The sequence below is a fragment of the Thamnophis sirtalis genome, unplaced genomic scaffold (genome assembly GCF_051295495.1).
Source record: "Thamnophis sirtalis isolate CommonGarterSnake01/CBP01778 unplaced genomic scaffold, rThaSir2_p1.2 scaffold_11, whole genome shotgun sequence".
Taxonomy (NCBI): Eukaryota; Metazoa; Chordata; class Lepidosauria; order Squamata; family Natricidae; genus Thamnophis; species Thamnophis sirtalis.
The window spans coordinates 47175305-47184682 of NW_028261391.1; the positions used below are offsets into that span (position 1 = coordinate 47175305).

Here is a 9378-nt window from a genome sequence, read left to right on the forward strand (position 1 = left end):
CTTTGAGCCCATTGTTCTGGGTTCCAGAAATTCAGGTTCTGCATCAAAATTATATTTGACATTGTTATTGTTCCATTATTGGAAAACCCTGCCATCTTTCCCACAGATTATAGATAACATTTAATGAAAAATATTTTCTCTTTATATTTGTTCATTATAAGAACAGAAATCCATCAGACATCTCCATCTAAATGGAGGAGACCCCTAGAGATTACTTTTATGGAAAGCATACAAGGGATAGCTGGAATAATCGGGGGTTCTTTTCCTAGTTTCTATCAGTTTTGAGATCATGTCTGTCTTTGGCATTATCTGCGAGAGTTGATTATATTACTGGCAAACATATGGATCTGTGCTGTTGCATTAATCACTCAGCTGAAAAAGCAGAGTGACATTTAATGGAGATGTCACCTATTTTCTCTGTTTCATTTCAGGTCCCTTCAGTACCCCTGTGCCATTCCTGCAGAGCATCCCTATGTACCCCTGCAGCGTCAGTAACTCAGGAGCCGAAAAACGCAAGCACTCCACAGCTTTCCCAGAAGGCAGCTTCTTGGAGCCATCCTCGGGACCCGTTGCCAACCAATACGTCAGCCAGGGGGCTTCGGCTGGTGAAGGCCAGTCTGCACAACCCATGGTGCCTTGTAGCTCTACACAGCACATAGTAGGACTCCCCAGTGGCCCCCAACCAGTTCACTCCAGCTCCATGTTCAACCCTTCTCACTATCCCAACAGCACATCATCTCAGCAGTCTGTGTTGTCCCAGTATGGTGGGCGCAAAATTCTTGTCTGCTCAGTGGACAACTGTTACTGTTCCTCAGTATCCAATCACAGTGGGCATCAGCCCTATCCACGATCCGGCCACTTTCCATGGACAGTGTCATCACAGGAATATTCCCACCCACTCCCACCTGCTCCATCTGTACCTCAATCGCTTCCAGGATTGGCAGTGAGAGAATGGATTGATGCATCTCAGCAACATGGACGCCAGGATTTCTATAGAGTTTATGGTCAGCCTTCCACCAAACACTATGTCACCAGTTAACCATCTGGTTTTGGTAGAATCCTGTTGATTTTTGAATTTTTTAATCTAGTTTTTATTGTTGTTTTCAATCAAATCCATTTCCATTTATCCCTACCACATGCCAGATTCAGAGTAGGGCATTGTTGTCATCTGTTATTTCTAATTTAATTCTTTAAAATTCCTTTCTTTCTATCAGGTTGGGAATGGGAAACCATGGGAAAAAATTAACAAGAATTTAAATCAAGTATTTGCTTTGGATCATGTGACATTGCTACTTTCCTGTGGGGAAAACATAAAGGGACAGATGATCCTTTTTATTTCAAAGTCTGGGCTCTTTGGTTTCCCTATTAATTATTTCTTCCTTCCCATTTTTAAGACAAATTTCTATCATTGATTCATTAAGAAATGATACTTGTAGAGTTTTTTTTTAAGGCTGATTTTTTTTGTGTGTTAAAGGGCCACGTATCGTACATATTGGCATTTTTTCTTCTTTCAGAGATTTGTAAATACACAATGGCAGGAAATGAAATGCACAAAAAAGGGAAAAGAAACTTTAAAAAAATTAAAAATCTGTTTTAGTTTCCAGGAGGGAAGTGTGTGCCTAAGTACACACATGGCTTCCTGTGTTTTGTTGATGCAACTTCCTCTAACAAGCACTTTGTATTAAAAAATGGACTTCCTGTTATAAGATGCAGGTATTTATTCTGTAACCAATTTTAGAACACACACACAAAATATTCAAATAAATGTGATCACTTAGTGCAATGCCTTGTTCTGGTTTGCCTGTGTGGGCATTACTTTACCCAACTGTGTCTGGGAAAAAGGATATGTTGCTCAGAAAGGAATCCGATAGCCTTTAAAAAATAGATCACACTCTTCTTTGTCTATCCATGCCCTTGGGACTAACTCTAAATCAGGCGTGTCACATCAGGGTTGTTTTTGACTTTGGGGGGCCAGGAGGGCATGGCCAGGATAGGCGTGGCTCGCTCAACGGGTGGGGCTGGAGGGATCCTTCTGCAGCCCTCTGCCAGTGAAAATGAAGTTTTGTTTTTTCCTGCCAGAGGGCTGCAGGAGGCTGTCGTGGCTGAAAACAAAGCTCCATTTTCACGGGCCGGTCCTTCTCTATTTCCAGAGCGCTCCCACAAGCCAGGTCTAAACACTGCACGGACCAGATTTGGATCTTGAGTTTGACACCCCTGCTCTAAATAGATAATGGGGTAAATATTGAAAAAATGGGTTGAAATATCTGGCAATTCCTTACTCTATGAAATAGCAATGTCATGTAATGAAAACACATGGACCAAACATGAATCAGAAAAGGTAGTTCAGAATAAAAGATACATATAATGTGTATGGGTGCTATAATTAAGAATGATATGGACATTGCATAATGGTCAGATTTTGTTTCTTATTTGCTAAAACTTGGTTAAAATGTAAAAATGTGAGATTTGCAAATTAAGAAAGATACGGTCATAATAACTTGATAAGCAAAGCAGATTATTAATATAGTACCACATTTTGCTTTCTGGGGTATCTCCTTTATTTAAAACAAAAATATCACATTCTAAGCTTTATCAGTTATAACAGAGGTTCTGCTTTTAAACTAATCATGATTGTCCATATGTTTCTGTTATAACACATTTATGCAACAAACCTATTTACACTTCCGCAACATTTGATTACTTAACTCAATGGAATACGCTTCTACATAAACCTATAGAAGGTTGTACTGCTTTAAAAAAAAACAAAAAAAAACAACCCTATGGTTTAGAGCTGCTTTATTAGATCTTCTCAATCTATTTTTCTTCAGATATATTGGATTAAAACTCTCAGAATTCCCAACCTTTGAAAATGCTGGATGGAAATTTCAGGCGTTGCAAATGCCCCCAGTGGGAAAGGTGGGCTTAGATGCCTTGAGGCCCAAGTTAAAAAAAAAGATTCCTTTTACCTTTGTGCTTGGTCTTGCCATATCTGTTATATAGGAAGCATCCCGATGGAGTTAAGAAAAGATTTTGTAATACCAGAGCCTAGCTTCCAATTCTCTGGCATTTTTTTAAAAAAAGGCACAGCATTTATTTTTATAAAGGGAGGGACAAGAAATCCACATCTAGTACCAGCATCAACCATTCGGATTTATTTATTTATTTACTGGAACTTAGATGTTGGTCCAATTTAAACAGGGCTCAGTGGCGTACATTCTTCAAAAGAAAATTAAAATAATCAGTATAATAAAAAGCAAACAAGCCCAGCACCCAAAAAGCAATAACAGCAAGCAAGAGGTTCTCTTTATAACAAATCTGCCCAACAAACTTATTTGGAAATAGCCTTATTTAATGTCTCCAGCATTCCCCCTTCACTGTCTATTCTATCAAACAATGTAGGAGTTAATACATTATATGATTCAAGCAGAAAATGAATCCTTTTTTTTTATTTACAAAAAAATATAATCAGGTTTCAAGGCTCTGGCAGTACTATTAACTTCTAGATTTGTTTAAGTTTGTCTTCTGTTTGGTTTATATGAAAAAGACAAAATGTTTGCTGGAAACTTATAGATTAGTTTGTGGTTTCTCCTGGTGAAGAGCTTAGCAAATAATGTCTTCCATTGACATTAGTTAAATAGCATTTAATTTCATTATTTAAAGAAAAAACACTATTTAGCTTTTAACGTAAAACCATCTTGTTCGTCTGTTCTGTTTACCAATTTTGATTGCATATCAACTTTTGATCAAATGTTACTTCAAACAAAGTTTTGTAATATTCAGTGGTGGCTTAATGAGGGAGTAGATAATCATCCCAGAGTTATTTTAATTTTAGATTTGCAAGATAATTAAAAGGTCAGATTTGGTAGTTTTTAAGAGCAAACTACATCTGTCACAGGCCTGTCATTTTTTTACATGCAAAGGAGCATTAATTTAACACAAAGCATGGGCAGTGTATACGGAATGCAGATTTCACTTTAAAACAGTATTCTGGTGTCGTTTATTCCAAATAGGAAAGCACATATTGATGAAATCTTTTGAAACATCCCTTCCCTTCATGCACAAATATCTTTTCTTTTTAAACCTTGGTCCTATTACATGGATTGGACACAGACGTTCAGTACAGACATGGGTCTCCTGCTATGGACTATATGGCCTTCAAATTCATCTATAAGATTTGATGAAGTCTAGGAAACTCCTTAAGGTCCTGTTATTGATAATGTGTTTTAAAATGACAATGAACAAGCCATAAACCCACAGAAGACATTCAATCAGTTCTTCACACATTGTTTACCTGTATGTTTTTGTTTTGGTGGAAAGTAACATTTCCTCATAGGAACCGGTTTTCAACGGTTCAGAGTTGAAGCAGGAACTGCTCTTTTCAAAGCAACAAGTTTTAATCCTAACTCACCTTGATGAAAAAGGCCAGATGCATTTTCAGGATCCGGTGCTTTTGTGAAAAAGTACAAAACAGCATTGTACCTTTGCAAAACAAGTTTCATCTCTTTCAAAGGTCACCTGCAGACACTATCACAATGCACAGAAAAGGGAGTGGGGAGCTTATGTCTCTCCAATACAATGCATTTTCCTCCTCTTTATTTCCTTATGGACACTTCTGGAAGAGGCATTACTTCTAGACTTGGTATATTGAGGTTGCCCCGTATTTGACTCAGAATAGATTTTTTTCATCTGGTGCTTCCTGCAGTCTACTGTGGTACAGTGAATGGTAACCATAGATTAATTCCAACTCACTCTTCAGGCAGACCACTATATCAAAAGGCATTGAAGACTGCGATGTAAACAACCCCTTTCATGCCCATCTGAGCATGCTAGATAAAAAACAGCAATTTTGGATTTCCATTTCTAACTGGGCAATCTTGAAAAAACTATTGGTTTTCATTGATATTATTCTAACGGCCACTATTTAGTAAAAAACAACAATTGTTTATGCAGGATGTTTATAAAGTAAATTGCAGAGGAAGTAATATTGTACATTTTGTTACTATACAAAAGAGTTACTTGTTATATTTTCTTCTAGAAGTACTGCTTTTCCACTTCCTGTTGAGAAGGGCACTTCTGACTTTCATATACTTTGGCATTAAATAGGGAAACTGTGCATGTATTTCAGTCACTTTTGGGGGAATGCACAAATCATAATGCCATTATAGTTTTCTGCATCTTAAAATATTACCATAGTGATAGCATTTTATTAGTTGCATGTTTCTGAGGAAGAAACTAAGGATGGTGCCATTGCTATACCTGACAAGGCTCTGAAGTGTAAGAATCATTAGTGCCGCCTTTTTTTACAAAGCCACCTGAAAAGAAGTGATTTAATTTCTAGAATTGTGATGGATAGTATAACAGTAGTGCAAAGTTGGGCAACCAGAGGCCCTTTTTTGTAGTATGCAGACTCTCGTTTTATCTCTGAGTGATACAGTGTCTTGCCATTTGGCGATGAGTGATTCAGAAACATCCATGTAAGAACTCTGGCGCTGCCCATGCCTATAATGCAGCTCAACCTGCTCTACGTCATTGGCTGTTCCACTGCAGCTCCTGGCCTTCCCAGGAAATATTTTATACAGCTCCAAGCATCAAGTTTCCTCACCTGTGCATTACAGGAACTATGGAACAAGTAGGATTTCCAAACAAAGTGGATAGAAAAAAAAGACGAGATTATAAAGACTAGCTTCAGTAGGGAGGAGAAAAGTGTGTAATAACATTCATTCATAGTTATAAGAAAAGGATGTAAAATACCAAAGTCTTTCCATAACCTACAGCTGATGACCTTCCTAGAATTAGGATTTTTTTTCCAGCCACACTCTTAGTTCTTGATTGAGTGAATGCATTAGTCTTATTTCTTTTTAAGAGCCTAATCAGTTCACAGCAAGGGGCTGCAGGGGCAGAATGACATTTTTGCTAAATATGCATGCTGTTTTTGTTGTCGGAAGAAAGGCAATAACTTTCCTAAGAGATCTTGCAGCACTGAGCCTGATGGAGCTGAGTATAAATGGTCTGAACAACCTTGTCCTATTCAAATGCTCTGGGAATATAAAAATGGAATCAAATAGGTGACAAAAAGACCAAAAGAGTCCTTTTAGTTCTAGCCCTTTCATTATCCAAGTAATGATTCTACCTTCACTAGAATATATTCAAATACTCTTTTCTCTTTATAGTATCTTGCAGTAATAACATACAATACAGTAATGTAAAAATATTTAAAATACCACTTGAGTTATTTTGCTTAAGGTTCAAGCAACTGAAATAGGTGGGGAAACCCCTGGTTCAAATTTCAGTACTCATTTTTTTGACCTTTTATTACCAGGTCAATTTGCAACATAGTTTTTTAGGGTGTTCCCTAAATCAAACAAGTGTAGAAAAAAATGACAATGTTTTTCATTGGCCATTAGTTTAAATGCTATAGTCTAAAAGCATAGCGGAACAATCATTTTCTACCTCCTGTGAAGATTTCTTCCATGGGACTATTTGAGGGTGGATTCATCAAATTGAAATTTTAAAAAAGTTGCCTTTCAAGATGAAGCAAATGCTCTTTGTTAATACAGAATTTGTCCAGCAAACTCAAGTAACAATAACAGCAGCAGACATAACAACAGTTAGTGATCAACTTGCTCTTGTCAAAAAATTGTAATTTTATTCTTCTTGGATAGCTAACAGTACAGAGAAGTTTTATTGCCTGTTATGGTGCTTCGAAGGTAGGGAAATTGTCTAACCAAAGGATTTATGCAAAACACCCAGGAATCCCTTCTGATTTCCATATTTTCAACTTTTACTGTTGGTTTGAATGCTGGCCTATGGCAAAATTGTTAGTAAAATAACTTGTAATATTGGAAGATATTTTAACTTCCTTGCTACCATTCTACCCAAGTGGTAAGTTAAAGATGAAAAAGTTAGAAAAACAACAACTCTGGAAAACAGACTGTAGAAGATCAGTGTCTCCAGAAAGCTTGCTGATTCTGATATGGCAATGGAATCTGCATTATTTAGGCCAACTACATTAGAACTGTATGCTTGCAGCTCTAATGTATATCTGACAGAAAGAACTGCCTAACTAGCCTTCAAAAGGTAATAAAAATCCTAGGTCATCATTCTACTGCCTTCTAAATCATTTATAGACTAAAGTATGTGATAAATCTGTTGAAAGGGGGAAAGGGTGGCTGGGTTGAAAAAAGAGGATTGATTTATTAAGACTGAAATTGTGAAATTATCCAACTCCTTACTATGAGAAAAGATGGAAAAAACATTGGAAGACCTCCACATGCTATGGAAGACCCACCGATAGTGTTCATCTCTCCCCACAGCAGGTCTTTGCTGCCATATTTTTAAGCAAACAGAACAGAGGTAACATAACAGGTACAACCAACACAAAGATGGACAATGTTGAAACCAATTCCCACCTGATCCTGCATCTCCAGTGGTAAAGAGGTTTCAGCAGCTACAGTCCAGCATTATACAGGCAATGGCTCCGCTCTATACCTCAAAGGCAACTGAGGCCAATTCAGAATAAAGTCCATGAGAGGTGCCTCATCAGATCTATCCTTTTTTATCACATAGATTATTTCTCTTTTGGGGTAAAATAAGGTTGGAATTGAGGGATAAAACTTCTCAAGGTGTCTTGTTCAACTGAATATTTCAGTTCACCATTCAGGTAACCAAGGAATTCTGCAAGTAATGGGATAGCATAATTTTACAGTCCTCAGGGTCCTGCGAATTCAAATCTGCATGCATTGATCCACAGATTATGTGCTGTTAGAGAATGACAATGTGTGTGTATCAACATTTTCCTCCTCCCTCTGACCCAAATGTTAATGAGGGAATGAGACCCCTCCAAACAATCAGAAGGAATATCTGTTCAAGGGCAACACATGACAAATTATCCAAATACATTCATGAAAAGGAATTTGTGCATTGTTTACATGTGATATAAAGAGTACACATAATGGTCTGGGAGCTGTTAAAGATACTGTCTTCGACCTATTGAGCTAGCACAAGATAAAATACTGTATTTGTCCAGTATACTTATTCATTCATTCATTCATTCATTCATTCATTCATTCATTCATTCATTCATTCATTCATTCATAGAAATAGCAAAATTTCTTCAAATGCTCTCTTAACTCTTTAAAGAAAGGAATACTATCTAGAATATTGCTTGTGTCACTTATTCCTACTAACAAGTGAAAGGAATGTTACATGGATTAATATATACAGATAGTAAGAATATGATAGTAAGTTCTCTATGTTGCAAGCAGCAAAAACAAAAAGGAAATGTTGAGCTTCACTGAGAGTTTACTGAATACATGGACAATCATACAGTTTAGCATTGCCAACTTTGGGAAGGCTTTCCTCTTTGCTAGTGAATTGCCTGATGACCTTTACATATGTACTAATCTGGCACAAACTTCATAGCTTCTAAGTCCAAACCAGGTTGCCAGGTACACAGCCAAGTGCACCCCTTTATACCAAGGACAAGCTGTGACTGGTTTTCCCTGATCTGGCAACTAACTAGTTATTAATGGCTCTAAATTTGAGGGGGTGGGGCTGTAAAGAAAGCCATTCCTTCCTTATGAATTGAATTTGGATGTCTGTGGGAAGCGGATGTTTTTTTTAAAAAAAAAAAAAAAGCCTGGGCTTAGTAATAGTAATGTCTTAATCAAATACCATAAAAGGGTGGAGCCCCTGTTCTTCACTAGAGAACAGTATCTGTTCTATCAAAAGATACTTTTAGTGTGCCAGGCCAGATAGTGAGAGGCCAATGAATTCAGTGCCCTGGAGTGACTCCATGCAACAAATAGTTAAGCCCACAAGACATTTAATGCAAAGCATGCCTCCCTGGAGAAGAGTGCGGGGGTTGCTGCTTGTTTTTCTCAGGAGGTGCAGATGTGCCAGAACATACAGCTGTGCACATTGAGGATTCAGACTGGAGAATGAGAGGCTTTGTATTTCATCAGTATTCTTTTGCAGTCTTTGTGATGCAGCAACAGCTTCTCGCTTCCTCCTGTTCCCCCAGTCGCAGATCCAGCCAGAATCTCTGTTTTCGGTGGCCAAAGGAATCTCTGCCCGCATTCAGTGTTTCCCGCTGTTTGAGAAATGAGGCTCCCCCAAGGGGCAAAACCTAAACTGATTCCCCATTTTTTAATTTAAAAAGTTGTTTATTTACCCATGCATATATACAAGTTCACATACAGACAAACTTTCTAAGAAAAATGTCTTACAATTTGTAAGACATTTGCTTTTAAATTTGTTGCTCTTTTTCTATTTTTAACTCTTTAATCCTGTTTTTGTAAGCCGCCCGGAGTCCTACGGGATTGGGCGGCATATAAATTTATTAAATTACAATTACAATTAATTAATTGTGTTCTAAAA

General features: G+C 37.5%; 1 protein-coding gene across 2 annotated transcripts in view; it reads left to right on the forward strand.

Annotated features, from left to right (window-relative positions):
- Positions 1–1783, forward strand: part of TRIM8 (tripartite motif containing 8) — a 69629-nt gene extending 67846 nt beyond the window's left edge. For both annotated transcript variants that reach the window (XM_087725760.1, XM_014053449.2), the window contains exon 7: positions 432–1783. In XM_087725760.1, coding sequence (XP_087581886.1) covers positions 432–1039 — 608 coding nt within the window. In that variant the 3' untranslated portion in view covers positions 1040–1783. The remainder of the gene's footprint in view (positions 1–431) is intronic.
- The last annotated feature ends 7595 nt before the right edge of the window (positions 1784–9378 follow it).